This window comes from Phaethon lepturus, unplaced genomic scaffold (assembly GCF_000687285.1).
Source record: "Phaethon lepturus isolate BGI_N335 unplaced genomic scaffold, ASM68728v1 scaffold11106, whole genome shotgun sequence".
Classification (NCBI taxonomy): Eukaryota; Metazoa; Chordata; class Aves; order Phaethontiformes; family Phaethontidae; genus Phaethon; species Phaethon lepturus.
Window position 1 is genome coordinate 1,499 of NW_010546936.1, and position 25,837 is coordinate 27,335.

Genomic DNA, 25,837 nt, shown 5'->3' on the forward strand with positions numbered 1-25,837 from the left:
CAGCCCGGGGGTCTCAAGCAGCCCCACCAAGACGCGGGGAGGAGGGAGAAATGCCCAGATCTCCTCCAAAACAAAACCAGGCTTCCAGGAAAGCTTCGTATGCTTCCCCCGTTGCAGCGGTGCCAAGTTTCCTTCCAAGTCAAACTGCAATGAACAAATTCTCCTGTTGAAATTAAAGCAAGGCTTTGCCATCACAGGGGGAATCAAACTGTTCTTCCAGCCCCCACACACCCTGAGGAGAGCAAGATCTGCCACAAGTTTTTTCCACTGAAGAAGCCAGAAGATTCAAAGTCAAGGTTTAAAATAAAAAAAAAACAAAAACAAAAACATATATATAAAAAACATTATTCTGTTCCCCATCTTCCCCTGCTCTCCTCCATTTTGTGATTTGGCAACAGGGTCATCACATGGCATTAATTTTTCTTTAAGGAGACTGTGAGCGTAAAAGCAAATACTGCCATTCAGAGCATGTAGTGAAAAATGCAACTCCTCAGCAAGCCCCCGAACAAATCCAGGGCCTCTGTGCGGGGAACCAGACGCCCGGCTCCAAAACAAAGGCAAGGAACTCAATCTAGATGCGGTAAAATTACGTGGACAGCGCAGAGCAGTTTTTTTCCACCCCACAAGCTGACAAAAAGCCTGTTGAAACATTGGTTCATGGCAGCACAGAAACCATCAGCTGCAAAACTGATGCATCGAGAACAAAGCTACATAGATAATATTTTTATGGCTCGTAACTATCCCGTCATTCACACGAACGACGGGGCCCCGAGGGATTTTATAGGTGGCACCGACTACAGAGGCCCACATTCATTGCACAGTTCACGAAGAGAGACGGCATCCGAGCAAACACCAACGTGCCTGCCAACATGGGAATCTCCAAATAAAGCACCCCAGACTGGGGACGCAGTCAACAACCCTCCAAAGATAGCCAAGCTTCCTCCAAGGAGACAGCCGGCTTACGACAAGGATTCTTACACAAGCATCCTCCACAACTGCGTTATACAGGGTTAACGCTTGGAAGAGTTTCTTCCAATATTTAAAAAGTTACAATACTTTGTGTTTTATAGAAAAAAAAGTCATGGTATAGATTGAAATAAAAACAGTAAAAGCCACCTTATGAGTTTGGAGGGGCTGTCTGTAATCCAGACAGGAATCCCTCCGACCAACCCGGCGTGCAGAACGAAAACCGCCGGCAGCGGCTCCGGAAACACGGGGCCTTCGGTCAATGAGTGCAGCTTCTGTCGCAGCACTCGAGTCCTGAAGCCTCCGGGCGAACAGTCCCCCACTGCCAGCACCGCACAGAGGAGGTGCCCGAAAGCACAACACCCTCCTCCTGCATGGCCGTCCATCCTCCAGGCTGTCGGGCAGAGTTTCGCCTCCAGAAGGTAGGAAGTGTTTAGAAAGTTCAGCAGTCTTTGAAAAAGACTTAGGTGTTTTCCTTTACACGTGGATATTATGTATAGCTATGATTTGCTTCCCCTAGAGCTTATTTTATTCTGAAAAAGAAGGGAATATATTCAACTCTGGGAACTCCTCGCTGTTGTAGTTGGGTCCTTGGTCTCCCAGCATCGTCAGCATGTCCTGCGAGGATACAAGGAGAGAGTTATTATCTGGACTAGAACCCACGCTGGTAATTCAGTGACGGAGGAGTTTGCCAGAGCAGGTACTGCACACCCAGACAGTCCCCTCCCTGCCAAGGCACACAGGGTTTGGGTCCAAGGCTGCAGGAGCGCAGCAAATGAAGTCCTGAGCAGGGACTGAAAAGAGGGGCAGCAACCCACAGGAAGAATATGACCTCTCAAGAGCTCTCTTGCACTTCATGGGATCGGGTGGAGTGTTTGGGGTTTTTTTGTTATTGTATTTGATTAGAGCTAGAAGGGTTAATTCAACTGCAGAGCTGGCAGTTTCACACTGATCCTTCAGCAGACCAAGACACAAAGCCAGTACTGTGGAGGCCTCTCTGCCCTCTCCCCTCCAGTTTCAGCTCCATCAGCTTACTCACAAGCTGGAGACCTCTCCAGGTATTACAAACTGGAGGGACAAGCTCTCGGCACTTCAGCCAGCTGCCCACACTTGGGAAGCAAAGGCCTTCTGTCCCCACAAGACTGGCCCACACCAGTCCTCTCTCGGGAGGTTAAAAAAGCACCATCTTACTGAGAAGACCTCAGGCTGGCTTGGCTGCGGCTGCTGCACGTGTTGCTCCCCGGACGCCGGGCCGTGGTGCTGTCCTTGCCACTGCGGCCACATCCCCACACCTTCGGCTGCCCGCGTCTGGAATGGGGCAGGGGTCTGCGCTGCCTCCGTGGCTGTTCAAGAGAGAACAAGTCAGGAAACATCTGGGGTTTGTTTCCTCCCAGTCAGCCTTAAAATGGTTCAAAATTCATCTGCTCTGGAGCCTCAGGCAGGGATGGTGGTTAAAGGTGATAAGGGCAGCATTAGCCAAAGCATGGATTTCGCTGTGCTCCTGCGTTTGGGCATTCCCAACACACACAAAAAAATACTGGAGAGCATATCATGCCAAGGCTACACCCGACTGACTCCCGGCTTTCCTCCCGGGGATTTCCTTGCCGCCCCACCAACCTCCCCAGCAGCCCAAGCCATACTCACTGAAGCCCGTGCCACGGCTGGCAAGGTTCGGGTAAGCAGCCCCGGTAGGGGAAGCCGTAGAGCCAGGCGCTGTCATAGGGCTGAAGGAGGACGGGGTGCCCTGGAAAGTCCCCATGCTGAATGAAGGGGGACGAGTCTTCACCGTCTGGGATGCCACTTGCTGTAAGAGAGCAAGAAGCAGGAGAGGAAGAAGAGAAGATGCGTTTATTCTGAACCTCGTCTTAACCAGGGTGAGAACTTGCTGGACTGGCCCCAAAGGAGAAAGCAGACGGGCGCAGGGCATTGCTCCATCGCTCAGCTGGAGAGTTAAAGCAGGTTGATTTGTGACAGCAAGAAGGGTCTGTAAAGGCAGCAGGGACTCGGGGCCTGCGCCGAGGGTTCAGGCTTTGCTACCTGGGGTGTGAACGCTGGCCGCGTCCCTGGAGCCCAGTTGGTTCCGCTGACCTGAGCTGGGTTGGAGTGGCGTGAAATCTGGGCTAAGATCCGGCCCGCTGAGGAGGGCTGCTGCTGAATAATGTTCACAGGAGGTACCATGCTGCTGCTCCTGGAAGACAGAAGAGGCACTCTTAGGACACTGGGTACCACTAACAGGACAAAGAGGCACAAACAGCACCCACGCAAGTTACTAGTGGGGAGAAATGAGCCCAGAAACGCGGGTAACTGCTCACATGCCAGTGCCCATCATGCTGCCCTGCTGTTGACACAACTGGCAGGAGCTGCTGGGTTTGTGGGAAAGGTTACTCGCACTCAGCTCAGTTCTTGGGCTCCAGTCTACGCATGTCCAAGAGGCACAGCTATCCCGCAGACGAGCAACAGAGCAGAGGGATATGAGGGAATCAAGGCAGTAGCTGGGGAGGTGAAGGTGAGGACTGGCACAGCAGAAGAGGGGCCGTGCTGACTTTGCACAGCCTCAAAGCTCCTGCACCTCCGACCAGCAGCAAAGCAGCACCAGGCAGGAGAGCAGGGGTGTAGGAGCCCCTCTCCTCAAAGAAACCCCACTCCAAGAAACCCATGCCTGAATGGGTTTCCCCTTCTATTTTCTGCGCACGCTATACAGGAACACATTTATGGACAATCACTGCCGTGTAGAGAGACGCTGGGAACACTCTGCTGTTGCAGAAGGACACAAACACAGAACAGGAACCACTGCAGGAAAAGATAAAATTAGCATGAGGCCACTCAAAGCACAGCACAGGAAGCCTCACCTGAAGTTCTCGGCAGGTCGCGATGGGGTGAAAGTGTTTCCCTGTGTAAAGAGGGGCTGGTTGGCAGGCACTGTGCTGGCAGGAATGGCTTTGTTCTGGTCTGTGGAGAGAGGATGATTCACATTAGGGCTGAGAAAGTCTCAGCAGCAGGAGCAGGGACAGAGAACCAGTTGCAAGAGGCATGCCCATATGAAGGAAGACTCTTTTGAGCCAAAGCATCAAACATGACTGTTCCTTATCCAGACACAGACTCCAAATGGCTTTATAAAAGCCTGTTTAATCTGATTTCCTCTCCATTTTCTAATAAATTTCGCATTAAGGTCCTCTGGGGTTTGAGCATCCACGACATTCTGTGCCCAGCCTAGGAACAGAGAACTGCTCTCTGGGGACAAGCAGGAGGCAGTAACACACAGAGCAAGAGACACCTTATCACCCACTCCCTCCCCACACCTCTCCAGAAAAAATGTTGGCTGCAGGACAATTCACTGCCACAAGAGCACATCAGCATAGACACGAATTATCCCCCCAGCATCAAAAATGAGCGCTATTCTGCAAGACCTGGGCTGCCACAACAGAGTCATGCTGAGCCTCTGCGCCCAGAACTGCTCTGAGTGACTTAGGAAAGAGCAAAGAGCACTCGGATTGAAGCCAAAATCGGACAAAGATGTGATGTGCCCCTGGCCACGGCTCACAGCCCAGCACTCCTTACCTGTATTGATACTGCTGTAGATTTCGCTGAACCTTGGGTCCCGCTCCTGATTAAAAAGGCTCTCCGTCTTCTCCAAGGGCTTGCTGTGCTCTGGGCCAGCAGCAGCCACAGGCTGAACGGGAACCTGGGAGCAGGTATAGACGTGAGCTCTTAGTACCTCCAGCACAAAGGAAGCCAACGGTCTCGCAGCCAGCAGGGAGAACAGCCGAGGGCTTTGCAGGCAAAGACCTCGCACGCAAGAGGCCAGGCTGCTCCCTGGACTCCTGTGTATTTTAGCAGGACAGTGTGACACTTAGGACTGGCGGCATCGGCATGGGCATAGTGGGGAAGATGCCACAGGGGCAGATCAAAATCAAGCAAGCAGATTTCAGCAAAACCCAAGCCAGAGCACCTTCCTCTCCGAACTGGCAGCAGCCTCAAGTCAATCTTGTGTGGCCACCTTTAAAGCCCCAGCAAAAGGTAATTCAAATAACGTAGGACAACAAATACAAGGAGTAACCGAAACTCCTGTTGATTTACCTGTGAGTGGTCGTAACCAGACAGGCTCTCTCTTCCTGGGACCACTTCCAGCTCTGTCTGTTGTGGCGGCTGCTGCTGCCTAAAATAGAAAGTGTCTGTAACAGGAGAACACCGGCTGCTAAAAACGATTGCCAAGGGAACAGATACTCTGTGGTTACACCAGTGATTCATTAGCCCAGAGGAGTTCACTGCTGCAGAGAGGAAAGTTTGGGTAGGACAGCTATTTGACAGGAGGGAAGAACCAGCAAGAGAGGCATGGTAAAAGGAGCTGAGCACCTCCTGACCTTGAGGGCAGCTGTGCCGTGCCCATCTCCAGGGGAAGGCTGACACTCTGCCCGAGCTGGGGCCTCTGCATTGAGTTTGACAGGGCAGGCCGAGACTCCTGGCTCGAGTTCCTTTAAAGCAAAGAAAGAAAGAAAAAAAAAAAGAATTTTAAAAATACCAAACGAAAGCAAACAGCTGGCTACTGCGTGCAGGAAAGCGCGCCTGTCTCGGACAAGACTGGAACCTTTGCTTTTGCAAAACCTGTTCAAGTGAAGGATCCTTCCACTCTGTTTCTGTGGTCTCTGAAAGCGGGGGGTGTCATGTAATATAATGCTAACTGCTATGAGCCAAAGGGCTCTGCCCCCTCCCACTCAGTCACAGAGCAGGGGAGCAATTAAAAACCTACACCAGAAGCACGGCCAGGTCTGCATCATCCTTAAAGCACAAGCAAAGGTTGTAGGAGCCTAAACACCCCCAAGGTTTTCCATTCAGCTCTATGCCAGACACTCCAGAGCTGGAGCCTGCAGAGACCACCAGCAGTTTTAGGTTTTAAGCCCAAGATGTTGGTGGAGTTCTTTATGCTCTTCTGTTAACTGTCAGAAGTCAGTTAATGTTTAACTCCCACAAGAAAGGAATAAAAATCCAGCGTTTTCTCGACAGTTCTTTTGCAAGCTGCTGCTTCAGTAGTAACTGATCTCGAAGATGAAACAGTACAGATAACCTAGCAAAGATGCACATAGATAAAATGCACCTCAAACACAATCAGACATGTATTGCTGCTTCTCTGGTCTGAATTTATGCAGTGCTTTTAGAAGGCGTAGTATGGATGTGAGAATGGATGCGTGTGGAATGAATGAGTTCAAAGAGATATCTCTAACACCGGGACAGGAGTTAAGGCCTGTATCAGATCTGCATCAGATTTCAGCCCTGCACTCACACCGCACCTCTTTAAAGCCAGAGGCGTTAGTCACTGCTCAACTCTTAATGATTTGTCTCACCAGAAAGCATCAGCTTGCCAGCTGCAGGAAGGGAAGAAGTGCTACCTCCACTCTAGGACCTCACCTCATCACAAAAAAATCCTGGCTTTTCACTTGCCCACAAGTAATCTAGCTTTCTGTTTGCCTGGCTGGAGAGACTCCATTTGTGGCACCCATCAAGTCTGCACTTATGAATCTCATACAGGCACTTTTTTTTGTATTTCAGTTGCTGCTCTTCTGTAAGGGGCTTGGAGCTCACTTATGAGAAGAGAGAGCAGCTCTGATCACTCCAAAAAGAGATGCACCAAACTCACTAGAACAGTCAAGAGAGAAAAGAGAGCAGCAATGAAAGCAGTCTCCCCACCGGAGCTCACTTCTGAATCCAAGAACAAAACTACAGCAGTGGAGAAAAAAAAAGCGTTTACTTTCCACCATCAGCTGCAGACAGTCTTGCTCACATGAAAAGCCACTTTCTGGACCAGCTGCCCCCCTGGACTGTCAGAGGAGTCCAAGAGTTACGTTCAAAGGCAGATTTCACTAATATTAGCTCTGAATGCAAACACACAGGCAGGAGACTTGCTCCAGTAACCAGAGTTAAAAAAGGCACTGCTGGAGCTGAACTTTGGCAGCTTGCTAAGCCATACAACCGAGACAGCTAAAGGAATTAAATTTCTTGCACTTCATAGTCCTCTAATGCCTGCCACGGCCCAGGAAAAGAGCGCTCACGGGACTTAGTAATTTCACCAGGGCCTATGCAAATTGGTGGGAAGCTCGGTGAGGGGGAGAGGCCAAAGCTCCCACAGTTCTGTGTTGCTGGTTATTCTGGGACAAGATCCCATCAGGTTCGTGTGCTATCACTGGTGGTTGGCAAGTCATTTCCATGTACATACTTGACGTTGGTGTTGGTACAGATGATGTACTCAATTTCATCCGAGTAGGGGTTCTGGAAGGTAAAGGAGCTGGTTCTCATCCAGAGCCATTCCCGGTTTTTGGATCGGAATCGGAACATGACTGACAGAACCTGGCCTTTTAACTTCACCACCTAAAAAAACGTAATGCCATCAGTAGTACCTGATAAGAGAAGGTGTTGAAGAGCAACCTGCTTCTGAGCATAAGCCACCCCCCAGTAAAACCTTGTGATGGCCCTTTGCCTCAAAGCCTGCAAGACCATATATCTTGGTTTTCCCCAACTAAATGGCACTGCTACTATTCCTTTATGCTATCTTGATTCCTGAATGACATTCGGGGGGGCAACAACCTAATACCCCCTTTTTAGCTTTCACTTTTCTTATCTCTTTGCACTGGTGAGATGTATGAAAAAGCCTCCAGCAAATGAAGCACATGCTGTTGCTTCTGATTCCAACTATTTGCACAAATGGATATGAGCAGCTACTTTTTGGAGTCATGAAAGCACAGGGGCAGTCTTACCTGCCCTGCCACAAGTCCAACGCCCTCAGAAATAAGAGTAACGACAACAGGGCAAGCAAACCACATCCATTTCGAGTTCTGCAGCACTGGGCTGGGCCCTAGAGATGAACCAGTGTTTCAGCCACAGAAGCATGGCATTCAAGTAGGCACTTTGTAGCCACGTCTCTGGCCCTAAAAGCAGACTGGACTAGCAGCCAGAGGATGAATTCAAGAGTTAGACATCAGATGCTTCTGTTTTGTTTTGCACATTTACAGTTATGTGACTATATCTGTAACTGTTTGCCATTGGGCAAAGGAGAAATATCTAAGGTTTATTCTTCTCTTGCTTTTCCAATTAATTTCATTGCTTTGCGAGCACCAAGACAGATTCCAATCTGAATACCACAACGCATGCAAAGTGGTAGCTGAAGTGTTTTACCTGCTGAAAGCTGTCCCGCAAAAGCTGTTGGTCTTCTGGGTGGCAGAAATCCACAATGTCTTTCCCCAGAAGTTCCTAATTTTGAAGGAATTGGGAGAGAGATCAAGTCAGTTCATCTGGCAGGCAGACTCCCTCTTTCAGGTTTGCCTCATTAATTCCACTTTGGACAGGTAGTTACTGCTCCCCCCCACCAAATCACGGTTACAGAAACCAAGTACGGGAACTGGTGTGCTGTATGTTAGAGAGAAGCACAACAACGGTTGACCAACATTTGATCTCTAACTCAAATGAAGGCAAAAATGACCTTAATTGACATTAGACATAATCCAGAGCCACCCACCCTTCCCATGATCAAAGTACTTATTAAAGCACATGAAAAAGCAACTGGTGGTGAAGACACGCATGTCTGGTTTAGGCCCTGGGCATCGTTTTATCAGACAAGATATCTTTTATCTGCCTTTTATCTGTTAGACAAGCAGAGCCATGAGGTACAAGAGAGGGAGGAGGGAGAAGTAAGCTTGAACAGCAGTTTTTTCTTAGAAAGCTCCTTCCGTTTTCTCACCTGTGGCTGGTAGCCAACTGTAGCCACACAGCGGTGATCTATGAAGGTGAAAATGCCTTCGGTGTTGTGTCGGGAGATGAACTCTGTTGGCTGACAAACATTGTTCATGTCTGTGCAGTTGGGTGAGCTAGTGACCTGCAAGGCAACATAGGTACAGGATTATCGAATCTTGTGAGAGCTGCTTTCTCCTGGCCAGCCAGCCCTGCAGTCAGATTTGTGACAATCAGGGAACATCTTCAGACAGAACAGTTTACCTCTGTGGATTTTTAGGACAACGCAATGACTCACCTGGAGCCTGCCAATAGCCACGAGGCAAAACGTGCTGCCCTGGCCAGCATCCGGGTCATCATCGGGTAGTGAAACACCTGAGAGGAGAGCCAAAAAATTCCAGCAAGGTTAATATAGGAAAAATTGCTAATTTCAGAGGAAAAAGACATGCCGTTCTGACTTCAGTACAAAACAGAGTGGGGAGATGTAAGTCCGTATCCTTTCCCATGAAGGAATTTGGTAAGTTAAATTGCCTCCCCGTCGCTGTTTTTGCCAGAAGGGTTAAAGATCTCTGTGACTTTCAGCACAAGCTAGCATATCAGACAGTGTAATACTGTTTTCATCCTCTACTGTATCCCTACTGTTCAGAGACCCAGATCTCTGACAGAGCATCTGCAAAAATTAGTTCAATCCTAAATTAAGAAAAAAGGCGTTAAGATACATTTGGAAAGCATTTGCTGGCATGTTCAGTTCAGAGAACGGACAACTTCAGCCTGTACGCTCTTAAGAAACAGCCACAACTGAACAGTTCAGCTAAGTCATTACCTGCGGGGGGCCAGGCTTTTATGTAGCCTGTGCAGTGCACCACAACGTAGTGAGGTTCGCCATCTTTTGCTGCACCTAAGCCGTTCCTTGGGAGAGAGAAACAGTCTGATTGTGCCATATATTGAACTGGGGTAAGGCGAGGCAAGGTTTCTACTTGTATTTTTAAAAAGCTTCCACAGAACATCTTCAGGGTGGAAAAAAAAAAGGAACAAAGACTTAATATAAATGCAAGAGGTCCGAGAACACAATAGGTTGGAATCTATCTCAATTTCAAATTAAAAAGGGACAACATACACCAGAGCCCAACAACAGTGTAAAGAACATGTGGTGTTAAATTGACTTCAAATCCAATTTTGGAATAAAGAAAGATTAATCTTTCCCAGGATTATCCTCCTCATACTTTCGTTCTTCTACCCGCAGCTCTATCTAAACTCTATGAGCTGTACCGGTCTACCCTACACACACTCACCACAGTGTGTCCCCACCACTCTGACGACAGAGCTGTAGCTCCTTTTGCTCCTAGCAACGCAGTGTGCTTGCCCATAACTCTTGTATCATTTACCTGCAGCGATTCCTCATAAAGCTGAGACGATTTACAGAGACTGGATCCACCGAGCTGTTGCCACACCTGTACCAGAATTAGAAATGCAAGGGGAAAGACTTTTATCTTTCTTGGTCGACATCAAAAGAATGTCACGATCTTGACTAACAGGAAGCACTCTATAAACAGGGATGAACCTTTGAATCTCCATCACACAAGTGAAAAGCCCTCACCCTACGGACTTCAAGGGAGGTGACACATGGGGTCAAAACAAATTGTTACTTGAAACTGGACCTTCTACCACAACAGCCCTGAGAGCTATCTTAGCATAGGGCAAAAAAAATCTCAAGAACTTGACTCTCAGTTCTGTGTGGAAAGCTCAGCCATGTTATATCACGTCTACATCAGAATGAGTAAAAAGAGCTGGGGAAAAAAGGATGAAGGGGCCGGGGAGCAAGTTCAGCTTCAGGCTCAAATGAGATTTCCCCAGGGAATCTCTCCATTACCTCATTCGGCAGATGAACGATCTTCGTGAACCCATACACATCCTCATGGACTGCTGGCCTTCCTTCTTGACAGTCCCTGTCTTCAAATCTAGGATGCGACCTAAAAAAAGAAGAAAAAACAAGATGCTGCTGCAATGCGAGTCCTCTCACCAACACAGGCACCAGGTAACGTATTAGGAAACTAGCAAGACACAAGTGTCACCAATGGTACCTTTAGATGCATTCTCAGGGGGGGCTGCAGGATCCTTGTTAGAAAGGCACCAGGGTTTGGTTCCTTCTACAAAGGGAAGGTTTTAATCCAAGTCCTCTGCAGGCTTTCACGCTGCCCGCCCCCACCAATGCCTTCCCAGGCTGCTTTACCTGTCAGTGCGTTCTCCGATGTGGAGAGCTGCTCCCTCAGCTTGCCCACGTCATCGGGGTGCACCTGGTCATACAGGGTGCTGCCGAACCATTCGGACTGGGGCTGGTTCAGGACAGGAGTCACAGAGTCGGAGACATACACCACCCTCCCAGTCTCACACGACACTATGAAGAGAAAGCCGTCGGCCGCCTCCAGGATCAAGTGTTTGAGTTCCTGCATTCACAGACAGACAGACACGCTCTTAACTCCAGAGCCGAGCAGGGAAAGCCCTCTAAACCCACCCTGGTGCCTATCTCCCCCCGACACACCAATTTAATTCCCCCCCACGGCTGCAGTATCTCCCACAAAGCAGCATCAAGCCAAGACCTGGTCAGTGAGAAAGGAGGGTTTGTAGGTGCCGTCAGTGGAGGTATTGCCTGTGCCACGCAGGGACTTCATGTGAGAGACAGCCATGCGCAAGATGGTGAGCTTGTCTGGCTTGCGGGCCAGGGCACTGCAGGTGGGCACCATATCTGACAGCTCTGTGATGTAGGCAGTCATCTTGTTCCTCCGCCTACGTTCAATCTCGCTGTGATTTTCCCTGCAAAAGGCCAGGGAGGAGAGGAGGAAGATGAAGTTACCAACGGGCCAGAAGCCTCAGCCATTTCCCCATGTCCACACTTCCACAAGGCCCGAGTGCAAAACACAGAGATGCATCAGGGTCATCAGGAGTTAGAAGGACTGCAAGCGCCTCACATGCTGGGCGTGCACAAAGGAACGCAGGAACAAGTGCAAGGAGGACAGTCTACAGTTGGACCTTCTTTGCTGCGGACAAGAACCTTGCTTTAAATCACATCGGTTCCCTGGTATCTGGTGAAGGAAACGAGCTAGGCTAAGCCATTTTAGCAGAGAAAGAAGCTTCCCCATCAATTCCTGAACGCTGCAGCAAGCCGAAGGATTTCTTCCTTTACTAGGGCCTCTGCTCTGAAGGTGGGCTTCACCTCGCTTTACTGAGGAAATTTGCTTTTAAAGAGCACTGGTGCAGATGGACTGCAAAGACTCATCCCACCCACTGTTTGACCAAGGATGAATCAATCCCCACCACCGGCACCTCGCAGACACCCATGCGTCTCCAATAACCATACAAGGTGGCCAGGGCTGCAGCTAAGACTTGGGCACCTAAATTACAACAGATGAGTCTCACCTTGCAGTGCTTTTATGAAGATACTTCTAAGTTACATCGACAGCCTTTTACAGTATCATGGCAGGAGGGAAAGCTTTAAGGCAGATATACACCCGATTTCTGTACAGAACAAGGCCTGCGTGGGCAAACCACCTACCAGGCACACACCTGGGTGGTGCGCACAGACTTCTAAAGAGGCACCACGACAAATGCTGCCCACTTGCAGTCCTTAAAGAGGTTCTCCACAGGCCTTTTGCAAGTCTGCTCACAGGGCGCAGTCCCCGTAAGCCCCCAGAGATGAGATCATAACTTGTTTAGACTTGGTTCTTTTTCTCCGGCATATGTAGTTTAACTGGGTTGTTAAGGTGGGTTTTTCAAAACAGAACTTAAATGCTTGGTTTCCTATAGAGAAGGATGGATCAGATGCAAGGAAGCACATGGTGGGAAATGAAATGAGATGAAAGTGTTGGAAGGAGCACAGACAGGCAAGTGAATTAAAGAGGATAAATACAAAAATGGAGCCGTCATCACTACCAGGTGTGTGCAATCATTCAACACCCTTGCTCCTCGCTGCAAGAAACTGATACTCAAAAAAAGAAGTGCTTCAATTATCACACTCACCTTTAATTTCGTTTCTCCAAACTCACATGCTCAAGTGTGAAAATGAAGCCACCTTCACTACAAAAGCTACTGGGAAGCCACCAGATATTTTACTTGCACCACTGCCAAATATTCTTTACTACAGGCTCTTGCACGACAGCAACAACTGACTACTGGGGAGGGAGGAAAGGGTCACTACCTTCACTGAAGGAGAAATCCCCGAAAAGCACGGCTGTTTGCTGTATTCACAGGCCCCACCTCTAGGGTCTCCTTATCTCCTCAAATATTTAAGCTATGCAACATCACAGTTGGGAAAGGCTGTGTCTGGGGTTTTTTTTTGTTTTAAAACCAGCCAGCAGGCCATAAACCAACCAGGACTGTGGCAGTCTCAGCACCCAAGACAGTCTTTTCAGTCCTGTGCATTAAGAACAAGTCTAGGGCAGAAGAGTCCTAAGGAGTTACAGAGTTAAGTCTGTGAGGCGGCAAGCCACAAAACAAGCCATTCTTCACGAATTACCAAGCCTCAGCTCTGCAGCAGTAACGAGCTGTGGGTGGCAAGCAACAGAAGCCTTGACAAGGATTTAAGCAATTTTTATTTTGCAGCTGAAAATAGCGAAGGGTACATTTCGAGTTGGTGTTTTTCTGCTGGAGAAATGCGGTCCTGACAACATACCACCTCAGCCAGCTGCCGCTGTGCGCACACATTCTCAGGGTACATTTCTGTATTCTGTATGATGTATTATCATCATTCAAGATGACTGCTTCAGCCATTTCAGCCACAGTCCCTCATTAATTACAAATAGGAACTTGGGGGCAAAAAAAATAATCCTGTTTTCAGTAAGCCTGAACTGCCATAATGCGCAGGACACGACCTTTTCTGGAAGTTTTTAAGGGGTAGAAAAAGCCTGACCTAGCACGCTTTTTATTATCTGCTTTGATAGTACAACAGCATTTCTGTGACAAAACCTTACCAAGGTGAGAACAGGCCATTGGGCACCTTGATCCAGCCCAGGAGAAACTGCATTTAGCACAGGTTAGCAAAGCTACAGTACTCAGTGAAAGCAATGGCCCGACCACGCTCTACCCTGCGGTCTTTGGCAAACAAATCCTTTTGTGTATTCCCCAAAGTCATTCTCACAAGGGGACTAAACGCCTTTCCCCTCCTAGTTCCAATCACACAGTGATTTCCAGAAGTCTGTTCAGTTTCAAGTCCTCTACTGCAGCAGATGAGGGAAGGAGGGGGGAAAAAAAGAGAAGGGATGCCTAGAGAAACATTAAGGAAAGGAAATACTCTGCTTGTCCATGCTTGAAATCTCCATTCTCCTACCTGGCAAGTCTCTCCTTATCCGCTGAACTCTGTTCATCATCAGACCTAAAAATAAAATCAGCGATCTAAGCTAAAATGGAAAAAGTTTAAAGAAATGAAAAATGGGAAGATGTACTAGGAAACCCAGCCTACAGACACGTCTGTTTTGCAGAGGAGCAACTCCATAAAACAAAGCAGTCATTAGTTTGCAACATTACACATTAAACGGGTGCCTGCTATCTATGTTGTTCAGAAGTTTTAGGACGCTTCCCAAGACTGTAAAACAGGCAAGGGGTAGCTCTGTTTTACCTATAACCAAGGTGCAGATTACTCTGCGCAAGATTAGAAGGTTAATGGCAGAACTAGGAATTAGGGTCCCAGTCACATTAAACTACTCTTTCTTTAAAGAAAAAAAAAATCAATAGCCTCTTTGATAGTATTAACAAATCAGAAAAGCAGATTAAAGCCCCCAAATTGACAAACAGCGTAAGATTCACAACTAACACCACACATTTTCATAAGGCTGCTACATAAACACCATTCAGGACAACACAGTCGAGATGGCTACACGACAAATAGCAGAGATGTTATGCGCATCATCTACAAAAAGGCACACAGACGTCCCCACCAACCTGCATGCACTTTCAGTTTTCAGGGGAGAGGAGTCTACAAACCTTGTTTTACAGAGGCTGATGATAAGCTTCCCTCCTTGAGGTTTGGCTACCTTGGAAAACAAACAATCCCCCAAAAGCTAACGCCAGGAAAGGAGAGGGTACCACATGCACCCAGTAAGGCAGGTATGCAATCTCCCAAAGGCTGAGCATCTAAAACACAGGCTGTGGATTTAGTGAGTACAGGAGGAACAGTCCTGGAAAACTCATCTGTGAGCTACGGGCAGGCCAAGGGGCACAGATGCAGAGGGGAGCTGCGCCACACTTCTCGTACAGCTGCTTTCAGGGCGTCAGCACGCTAACCCCGAGGACTTCGTCACTGCTTTTCACCTCCTGCCGCTGCCCTTGTTGCCCGAGCTGGCAACTGCACGCGGTAGTCTCTGCGTTAAAGCGCAGAGGTACTGCTGATGCCCCGCCAGAGGCAGAGGCCCCGGGCCTCAGCAGTTCAGAAGGGACATTCAGTTGTTTTATTTCTTTGTTTATTCCTTCCTCACCTCCCACGCGTGTATTAACCAGGGTGACCAAAGGCCACACCACAACAGGGGTCACAGGGAGCCAAGACCCTTCTCCAGCTATGGCACTGCACAGTTAGGTAGTAGAGTTTGTAACTTTAAGGGCCAGGAAACTGTTCAGCACTGCGATGTTTGCCTCCGGCATGTGCTTTTTTGACATCTTGCATTATCTTAGCACTTATATGTATTATTAAGGTCTGCTATACCTTAAGTTCCCAGAGCTTATGACTTGCACTAGGGAACAAAGTTATTTGATGAGGGCTGGCAAATACATTTCTAATTTGCTTGACTTTAGAACAAGTCAAACCACTTAAAAAGCTGGAGAATCCCAGCTTAGAAGTCCCTGCTAGCCCTTTGGCAGGTAACAGCACGACTGTGACCTGAAATTTTGGCTTTGCAATTTTTTTGCCTCTCTGCATTGAAACTCTGATAGAGGTTTATACCTCTGGCTGAAACATTACAGAACAGACATTTGCAAAGCATTTCTAGACCACTAATTTCAGTGCACAACCTCAGTGAAATCACAGGAAAGGCTCCTGCACCCAACATCATCCCTGGCTCCCCCTGCGATGCGATCTGCCCTGTTGACCCTCAAGTTCCTTGACACAACATGCTGGGCAGCCCTTTCCCCAATGTCCTCAATCACTTGAATTTTAACTCCAATTTCTGGAATTCCCGAAGTCAGACCTCTCCTTAATACAAGCCACAAAGCACAGTGTCTTGGCCATTATTCTGTATTTGCTCATTCTATCTCTTAGCAAGACACAGCATGATGTGCCTTCACACTGAGGGGACACCCTGGAATTTACAGCACTCAGGACATACACAAAAGAACCTCACTTTGGCAAAAGCAGTACACATCAACACAAAATAAACCCATGAAATATTTAAATGAGTTCCATGGGCTTCAGAAAGCTGTAAAAATACAATGAGGTCCGTCCTTTGAGTACTAGATGGTACAGAGCTACTTTCAGACATCAACAGTCAGAGCCAAAATATTGCCTATAATGTTACTGTACACTCCGATCTCTAGGAAATCCCCCATTTATAGAGAAAGCTCCTGCCTAACTTCCCCCCAAAACACATGAGCCACAACATTTGCCAGGAAGCTCCGTTCAAGTAAAACTTGAACTAAGCATGAAACTTGTGTCTCTGCAAGTTTCTCGAGCGGGAGAAAAGAATGAGAGTCCAAGGCAACAGCTGAAAGAAATGTTGAAAAGGGAAGAAGGTAATTTCATCACACTCATAACAAACTGGTCCAAAAAACATCAAGGAAAATGTCTGGATCCTTTGGTGCACCTTCCTTCAAAGAGATAAAATCTAACCGCTAGTTAGGAGGGTGCTACAGGATCTCTCTTAAATTAAGGTGGTTTGGCACCAAAAGTTTCCAAAACTGCATCACAGCAGATTCTTACCTGGCAAATCTCTCTTTATCATTTGGCATCGGGTCATCATCACATCTAGGAGAAGGGGGAGAGGAAGAAAAGTTCTTAAATTGTTTACAGTTACTTCTTTCCCAGAGACACTAAGAGAAGAACAAGGCTTAATAAATCACACAAAAAAGGCCTGATGTTAAAAAGGCAAACTGTGCTGTGCGTAGGCAATCCAGAACCATACTCTTCATTTATCTAGTTAAGAGACTACAATTTAATTATTTTTATCGCCTTGATGATGTTTTCCACCTCACATTCATATCAAGGACAGTGACTACACACAGTCACACACAGAGAAATAGTTCAGTTGCACTTTGAAAATACAGTTAGCCCAAATCAAGACCCTCATCAAAAGGATCACAGTAGGCAAATCCTACGTTCATCAGGGCCATTACCACCTCGAAGCCATTCCGCAGTCATCTTTAAAAGACTGCAACATGTGGACTTCCAGTACCATTAAGAGTTGTCCAATCCTAAACCATGTAGTGAAACTACAGATAAATGACATGAGATCTTCCAACTCTTCTGCATTCCATATGGATCACGAGAGGAGATACTCGCAGCCTCGCCAACTCCTCGGGAGTAAGGATGTCTCTGTAATTGAAGCATCCTTACAACAGATGAGAATTAAGTAATACGCGTCTGAGGCACTAACAAAGGCTCAGTATCTCACTGTTGTGCCGATAATCTATCTGGCAGAAGATTTTTCCCTAAAATCAACAGCGGCTTGGCCAGCAGCAGGGCTCCTATAGCGCTGCGCTGGAACAACCAGCGGATTGCTGGAAGCATTCATGGAAACTATTTAACCTTTCAAGATGCTGGTATCGAACACAGCAACATCATCATGGAGTTCTGCAACACCGCCTCAACCCAGGCTTGCAAGGCTCACTTCTTCAGCTTGACCTGATCTCGCTACGGGGCCTTCCAGGGAGACTTGAGATGGAGACTGCATCCAAAGGAGTAACAGGATCCCCTCTCAGCCACAGACCCTTCTCCGGACTCACAGACCCCATGTGCACAGCAGCTTTGCTTTGGCATCAGCTGCAAAGATGGAGGAATACTGCTGACTAGGAGAAAGGGAAGAGTTTAAGGAAGCGGAGCACTGCCTCCTTCAGACTCCCTCCCGCTTCCCTCCGCACAGCTGGAGAGGAAAAGCCACATGAGCAGCAAGCTCCTGCTCTGGAGAGAATGAACAGACACACAACAGAAACTTCTGGGTACAACGTTCTCCCTCACCTGAGGAACTTACTGTTCCCTTCTCCATCATCATCAAAATCAAGCCTGAAAAACAGAAGCAAGAAGATCATTATTAACCAAGCAGTTTCTCCTTTACAGGTCACTTTTCCATCTGTCCCTACAGGGATGTAGATGATTCTTGAAAGGAAGATTTAGGGCTAACGTGAAACAACCCATGAAGTTTAGCAGGGGGCTTTCCTTTACATGTCTATCAGAAACAGAGCAAGGAAACAGTTCAAAAGAGAGAAAGCCCACTTGGAGCACCCACTGCATCACAGCCTCCTGTTCCAAAAGCTCTGGATCTCATAGCAGCGATCTGAAGCCCAGCAGGCTGCCACAACTGCTCCTCACTGCTCAAGGGACCGATCAACAGGGCTACAAATGGAGCACTCCCAACTCAAAAACTTCGGCTGGTTGCATTTAAAAAAAAAAAAAAGATGAGAACAAAACACTTAAAGAGTTAAAGTTCAGTCTGGTGACCCAGACTAGTTAGCACCCTTAGTTCAACAGCAGACAATGTCACTGTGTTTGCTCTAACAGGGTCAAAAAAACCCCATTTCTAACAAGTCTATGTGGGAAGACAGAGGAAAGGCTTTTCACTGCCCTTCCTTTCAGGGTGGAAAACTGGTGTGTAGATGCAGCACGGCAGCGTACATGTTTGTAAATGAAGTGCGAGGAACGAGTAGCAGACAGCACGGGAGGAGCTGTAGGGGAGTGGGAACAGCAGCAAATGGAGGCAAAGGAAAGAGTCTGAGTGACTGGGGGGGCAGGGAGAGATTTTAATTATCTTGAAAATTATGAGGAAATGTCTTGTGACAGGAATTTAAGAGCAGACACTCAATATCCTTTTAATTTGCAAAGACATTTTTAGCAAACAAAAACCCTACCACAAGCACATTGCTGCTTCCCCCCTCCTCTCTGAGGGCACAGTTGCAAAGGTTTGAGTAAGGCCCCAACATTCACGTTCTCTGTTTCTCTACCTCTTGCAGAAACTGGCTTGTCTCGCTGTTTCAGTGACTCCTGTTTCACTCTCAGTCCTTGGTGAGCAACCTCTTCACCTGTGAGGTGCAACTCAACTTTTTAATCCCCTCTTTTTGCATGTAATACAGAACCTGGCTTTAACGCAGACAACTGGCAGAAAGCATAGCACTACAAAGTAAAAGGACTGGATACAGCACACCTGAAGGAACTTTTTGCTTAGACGTAGTCACGTCTCCTCATTGCAAGGCTGACCACTCTTTCAAGAGAGCAATGCTTCCTCAAAAATACACTTTACACACACACCTCTCCCCCAAAAAAAGCCAACACTCACCCAGAACGCCTCTTGTTGGCTCTCTGAGCGATGGCTCCTCCAGCTTGTGCACCCGGTCCGGGGTTCCCAGAGCTGATGGCTGCACCCAGCGTGGAAACATCTGATGCCATTTCTACGCAGGAGAGTGGAAAAAGAAAATAAACTAGTATTACGTCAAATCCCCCTCTAGTTCAGCGGGTGGAGTATTCTCCACATATAGCTCCCATTAAAAGCGACTGCATTTCAGCATCTGATGTGGATAGACTTTGTGCAATGTGTGTTTCGAGTCCTTTCATCTACTGCCTCTCCAGAGCCTGCACTAAGGGTCCATTTCAAGCTTTGAGCACATGCTGTTTTCATAAGCTCAAAGCTTAGATCACTAAACTAAAAGATGTGGTCTCCTTTTTAGACAGAGGAGGAGCCTGACGTGATTGTGGGTGGGGGCCGAACCCACTCTCATATGCTAGCTGCACGAGTATGCAGAAGGGGAGGAGAAGAGTTGCGAGTTTGCCTAACAAACTCTCTTCCAGAGATGGCGTTAATGTTACTTCCCAATCTAAAAGACAAAGAATTAACCAAAACGCTTTTAAGGCACCCTGAAAGCCATGATCTTTCAGGCAGGCGTTTCTATTCTTCAGCAGTACTGGCCTGTGGGCACCACAGGCATGATTACCAGTCTCTGCCGATGCTCCTCTGCAACTGGCCACACACCCAGAGCAGAGGGACACCAGTTCTTCCCCAAAATGACACTACCTCCAACAAGCAAAATGGCAGCCTTGTTTGGAGCTAAAAAACTTGTGTTTTATAAGCAAAGAAGTCGCATAAGCAGTAGGAAACCTAATCAATGCTTTCCAAAAGACAAAACAGGCAGGTAGCACTCTCAAGAAGTGTGGAATTGCTGGCCTTCAGAGATCATGCCACCCAGTACTGCTTCTACGAGATGTTCCACGTAGATATAACATTTGAGAAAATAAAAAGTCTACTTCGAGATGTGAAAACAAGCCCGTTCTGGTGTATGGGGAAGAAAGAAGGGTCTAAGTGGAGAACTCACGAGGCGGATGGCAGGCCCGAGCCTGTTATGCATTATGGGTTTTGTTTTCCACAATGAAAGCAAAGAGCCGCGGCTCTCCACGCCACCACACCCGCACTGAACCACTTCCCCGAGCCCCGAACCCTTGCCCGTGTTCGGGCGGTGTGAATGCCCCCTTCTCCTCCCCACGCACGACACCAGCACCTCCCGGCCCTTACCGACACGAGCAGGGATTTCTCATTCCTTACAAGCTGAGAGGCTACGTTTGGAAGCTGTGTGTGATAGCAGACACTGAGCCTTACTCCTCCGATTCTCAAGCAGGGCTTTTTCCTAATCCCAGTTGTTCGGGAGGACACGTAACAGGCTCTTGTAGTTGTTCAAAGCTCGCTTGGCATGGCTTAAACTGAAACCATGTCGTAGCATTGCCACGAGAGCTGCGTTCCACGTTCTTCTACATTAACATAGCCTGATCTGCACCAGAACCAGAGTTTTTAAACAAGTTATAAGGCATTTGTTCATGTTTCTGAAATAAGTCAGCTCTGTATCGTTTTAACGGTTGTGGGGGTTTAAGTTTGCTGCTAATCAACTGCTAGACTGGAACAAAAATAGTCGCTCCAGCCAGAGAATCTCCATAGCAGTCTTTGCAAACCAAGCTGTGCAGAGTGCTTTGAAGGTAGAAAACCCGCTTCTCCTTTATTAGAGTGGAGGGGACCAAAAAAAAACCCCCAACACACACAAAAAAAGCCTACTGCTGGGGTTCCCAAACCACAGCAAAGCAGTACACCAACACAGACAGATGCTTATGCAGGAAATGCTGCCAGAACTGGTGGGACAAAGCAAAGAATCGAAGTTAGGTTTAACAAATATGGCAACAAATCGGGGCTTAAGCTGCGAGGCTGTCAAATCTTAGCTTAGCCAAGACCACGAGGATATTGCTCAACAAGTAAAAGAGAGCTACACTATAGCAAGCTTCTGTGCAACAGTGCCCATTTTTACTTCTCACCTCGCCAAATATAAACCACAACCTTTTGTATTCCCCACACGAAAGCAAAAAAAACCCTATTTTCAACATCACAGATACATCTGGGTTTAACAAGTATTTTTACAGGTCCTGAAGTCAGATTTCAATCCAACAGCAGTTTAGTTTAAGGAATACTTCCAGAGTTGGACAGCAGTTTGCTTGCAGCTAAAAGCGGAGCTGTGCAGCAGCCCAAGCACCTCTGCGCTGTGCCTGGACCACAGCAGCTGGCTTGCAGCAACAGCTCTAGCTCTCAGAAAACACGATCCAAAACTTCTGGTATTTCCTCAAAAAAAAAAAAGAAAATAATCTTTTACCACAGTAATATTGCTAGCCTGTATTACTGCCTGATTTGTTTTCCTCCAAGCAGCTGGCATTGCTGAAGAAGTTTCTTCCTTGCCAGTCCATAGTATTTCCCAGGGGTGACTAAAATATGGAATATGCATCCAGCCTAATGCTTGGCAGTTGAAGGGGTCAAGTACAACAACCTCAAACAACAGCATAAGCAAGCACTCCCAATTTCAACACTAACTACAGCAACAAAAGGCAAGGGCTCCTCTGAAGTTTCAAAAAAAGTCTGAGAACAAAGAATCAGGTATGGAAACAGATTTTTAAAAAACAGAAGACTATCTGAGATTACTGCATGTGAATACGTAAGGTCTCTGCCAGGAAATCGATCCCTATGTGATAAAGTCAAGTCAGCTGATGTGATGCACTTAAAATAAGCGGAGGTTGGCCTTCCTCACGCTCCATCCCACGCTGGGACCACAGACCTTCCCCAACTCCCCTCCGCTCGATTTCGGATCGCTTGGACACCTCTGCGGTGCTTCCATTATTTCTTAGCGAAGTCCCAAGGTGCAGAGAGGGCTGATATCAGAGGTCTTTTTTTAGCGGAACATGGAGCCGAGTGCAAGTAAACCAAGTCAGAAGGTTTATTCCCATTCTCAAGGAATCTGTGGCTTTTCAACATACATGTTTAAACACCATGGTCTGAACAGAAATAAAGTTTCTGGAGCACAGCAGATAATCATTTTATTAAGGAGAGAGGAATTTCCGCCTTCAGGCAGGGGAAGGAAGTGACACTGTGCTGTTCCTCTGCAAATCAACTTTTAAATGCGGTTGAGGGGGAGGGAGGGCGTCTTTGTTTGTTTTTAAAGACCTCATCTGAGCCTCGGCTATTTCTAAGCAGCCTGCTGCGTGGCCTAGCATCTCACAGCAGCGTCGCACGAAGAAACCACCTCGTGCTTCAGCTTCCTACTCGGAAACATTTGCCCTCGTGGCACCATGTGCCCTTTCACAAGCGGAAGAAAATAAAGTACCTTGAGATTTGGTAAGGTAAATTGGTAATATTTTATTCTGCATACTGAGGGAGAGCATCAAAATGGTTATGTACTCATTCACACGACCCACCGGCCTCTCTACAGCATCCTCACCCCAACGATAGGGAGAGCGTGGGGCAGGCGGATGGGGTGGGAAGAGGTCTAACTTTTTCACCTGTCAGCATTTCTAGGACACTCACACAAAGGCAAAGCTTCCTTTCAAAACCCCCATTTTTCCCCCAATCCAAAGACGGGTCATAGAGTAATATTACACTGAGGTCAGTGTGGAATTGATGGAGACCAGCCTACCCACGCACGCTCTGAAAGCTTCGCACAGGACGACCGGGCGGTGGCAAGGGTGTCTCAAGTGCACACGTACTCAGTAAATCCACTGGCCCAGATGCCCACCGTGAGAAAAGCAGTCACTTCACAGAAATCCCCCCCAAGCTGCACTTGAAAGCCACCGGCTCCAAGAGTAAAAGGCAAGACGCGAGTAGTCAGAGGCAACCCGAGCCAAAGACCCGGCTAATGGAGTCAACCGATTCTAAGAAAACCTGGTACGTTATAACCTATGAAACACCAGTTCCACAACTTGAAACTACGGGCACCGGGAAAGCTGCTGATCAGTTGGGCAAAGCAGTGACTAGCAGTTCCCAGATACTGGGATGCTTAGTTCTGACACAACATATTGATATCCAAAGCGGCGAGAACAACATTTTTCAACTACTCCAAAATAACAAAAGAGGCAATAAACATACTCCTTTGAAACAAGCAATGTTAAGAGCAACAGGATAAACGTTCGCTTTCGTTTTGAAAGTGGTGTCTTCAAAAATCAGATGTGCCACCAAAAGTCCCAGTCCATCTTTCTCACAGGCAGGGTGGGTTTTGAAGAGTCATTGCTGCAACAAGCAATATCCTTGTTAGGTCTCTGCTCCAGCCCCTTCCAGAATCAATACCTGCTTGCCTTTACCATGTGTTAAATCTAATTAAGGCCAGAAGAGATAAGCAGAGGCAGCGCAGAGAAATTACAGATCCTCGTTTGTAACCGAGTATAAATCTGCAAGCACAACCACAATTCAGCCAGCAGTTCGACCCAGAATAGAAAGAATAGGCTGGAAGATCGCTGAGGGAATCACATCTTGAGAGCCAGACTTCCAGCCCAGCTCTCCTGGGAAGGGCTCTGTCGCAACTACTGGCATCTCAACAGTGAAAAAGCTTTAGAAATAAAGTCACAGAAAATATTCAAAATCGTGATTTACGAGATGGGCCTGTTGTAGCTCTTAAGTGCGTTTTTATTGTACCAGTTAGCCTACTGCTGCCAGGCACCGCACAAAGCAGAGCAAATATGGCTGTTCTTGCTGCAGAGCTCTCACATACGGCTGTTCACCAGGCTCAGTATCAGCCAGCACATTTTAGCATAGCAAGATTTAGTTTAAACTTAAACATTAGCGAGCTCCCCAAAAGCCAAGGAGGTTTAGAACTGTTTTGTGAGCAGGTAACAGCTGCTGAGATAAACTAGCGTACTTTAACAAATACTTGCATTTACCTCACAACTCTAAGACTTTGGTCTGAGCAGCACATGTGGCTTTGTATTTACAAAGTGCCTCAATTTCTGTGTCTCAGGTACCTTAAAGAGATTTATTTTTTAAGGAGGTGGGGTTTTTTTTTTTAGGTTGTTTCAGCTTCCCCCGCAATGCCAGCTCAGCGCTTTCATCCCCATGGGAACCTTCGCCAAGAAGCGTTACAGAAATTAACCAAAGAAACATAGGAAAGAATGCATCTTCCATTTTCAAGTGTTTGAAATCATGCATTCATAAAGGCGAATGTTTCAAGTGAGGCTATCAATCATATATTCATCCAGACAGCACTAAAAGTGTCCTAATAATCCAAGTTAATATTAAAACCTGTAAAGTAATGCAAGTAAGGCAAGACATTTTTCTTTTTTTAATTCCACCTCATACTTTCTCCTGGTTAGTGGATGCTATTTGCTTTTCACTCCTAACCAGGAGATTTTAACAACATAAAACTTGCTTAAATTGGCACAACTGAAAGCTTTCAACCCAGCACTCTTCACAATTTAAGCCTTTTTCAGTTAAACAAGACCAGTAAACTGTGCAGTGGCTCATGTCACCCTCAGAAAGGTGTGGAAGCAGAAAGGTTTTGCAGATTTATTTTTCAGTAAGTTTATCTGAAAACGGAGAATTGCTTTATCCACCTCTCCCAGGGGTTTCTGAGGTGACCTGCTTTACCCCCATAGCATTTTGAGGAAGGACAGAAGGCCCAGGATGGCACAACACTGAACGCAAGCTGTGGTTTAAACAGGTAAAATAAGTTCCAACTCATTTTTGTGGCCAGTTTGCCCTGCATAAGCTGTGAGGAGATTCAGCATATTTGGGGGCATTATCCAGTGTTCACCAGAGCCCTGCAGTCCGTTTTTCAACATCAAAAGAGGACCAGGCTTCTAAATAAGAGTTTTCACAAATAATGTATTTTACTAAAAATCTCTATTTATATAATGCTTATGCAGACTGTAAGTATTGTTCCCCCCTCAATTTAAGAGGGCCAAGCTAATATTGTCAGTCAGTCTGCCCGTAGTTATAAATATTAAACACAGATGTTGAAAGTTCTTTCTCTTTTCCTTGCGAATTTGTTTAAAACTTTCCTATTATACAAAATATCATGCAACGCCAAAGACTACGCTTACATAAACACTTTGCAGTACCCTAACAGTTAAAGCCATGAGTATCTTCCTTTCTCATTCACTGGATTCTTACAGAGCTGGCTCATAACATACATTTTCTGTTCTTACTCTCAGCAACAGCTTTTTTTTTTGCTTCACATTTAGCTATGCATCTTTTGTCCACCAAACTGCAAAACCTTGATCTAGCACCGTGCTGGCAGGAGAATAAGTGAACTTCCTGACCAAGCCCACACCACCACCAATACACATGACTAAGATTTTGCTACTTGGAATAATCTCACAGTTTCATGGGATATTGCTGCCAAAAGCGTGTATTGCTGCAGGACGGAATCACAACTGTGACAGTTTCCATTTCAGATATCTTTTTGCTAAGCTAAATCAGGAATTCTTGGGGTTTTTTCTAACACACCACCTCTGATTGCTGAAGAATTTCAGACCGTTACGTGAAACCACAACCATGTATTTCCAGACACCAGTTCTGCACCCTTGCCTCAGAATCACCACAGACAAAGGACCCAACACGTTTTCTCAATATTTAAAGCCACAAAAGCTTCCTATATCGTTAGAATGAAAAAAAAAAAAATCATTCTTTAGAAGTTACGTTGAACCGTCCTCGATAAACCTGAACATGTCACACGACCCAAG

The 25,837-nt window shown here is 46.9% G+C and overlaps 1 protein-coding gene across 3 annotated transcripts; it reads right to left on the minus strand.

The window, feature by feature from the left end:
* Nucleotides 1–1,010: 1,010 nt before the first annotated feature.
* On the minus strand, nucleotides 1,011–19,255 carry ARNT (aryl hydrocarbon receptor nuclear translocator). Of its 3 annotated transcripts, XM_010289467.1 has the most exons (22): nucleotides 19,146–19,255; nucleotides 17,834–17,878; nucleotides 16,580–16,624; nucleotides 14,003–14,047; nucleotides 11,280–11,493; nucleotides 10,913–11,126; nucleotides 10,764–10,829; nucleotides 10,553–10,652; nucleotides 10,068–10,133; nucleotides 9,506–9,591; nucleotides 8,981–9,057; nucleotides 8,693–8,827; nucleotides 8,131–8,205; nucleotides 7,175–7,326; nucleotides 5,328–5,438; nucleotides 5,044–5,122; nucleotides 4,525–4,648; nucleotides 3,816–3,915; nucleotides 3,004–3,154; nucleotides 2,611–2,770; nucleotides 2,158–2,309; nucleotides 1,011–1,584 (listed from the first exon to the last, which is right to left on the minus strand). In XM_010289467.1, the coding sequence occupies exons 1-22, from the start codon at nucleotides 19,253–19,255 to the stop codon at nucleotides 1,495–1,497; spliced, it is 2,397 nt and encodes a 798-aa protein (XP_010287769.1). In that variant the 3' UTR covers nucleotides 1,011–1,494. The 3 variants fall into 3 exon arrangements, with proteins under 3 accessions (XP_010287769.1, XP_010287770.1, XP_010287771.1); XM_010289468.1 differs by lacking the exon at nucleotides 10,764–10,829 and having other exon boundaries at nucleotides 1,495–1,584; XM_010289469.1 differs by lacking the exons at nucleotides 10,764–10,829; nucleotides 14,003–14,047 and having other exon boundaries at nucleotides 1,495–1,584.
* Between the last annotated feature and the right edge of the window lie 6,582 nt (nucleotides 19,256–25,837).

Excerpts from the sequence above, each read along its gene's own strand:
- ARNT (XM_010289467.1), bottom strand. The coding sequence starts at position 19,255 with ATGGCATCAGATGTTTCCACGCTGGGTGCAGCCATCAGCTCTGGGAAC. Across the intron at positions 14,048-16,579 it reads GATAAAGAGAGATTTGCCAG|GTCTGATGATGAACAGAGTT; the intron begins GTAAGAATCTGC and ends TTTTATTTTTAG. Across the intron at positions 10,830-10,912 it reads ATCGGAGAACGCACTGACAG|AAGGAACCAAACCCTGGTGC; the intron begins GTAAAGCAGCCT and ends TTCCCTTTGTAG.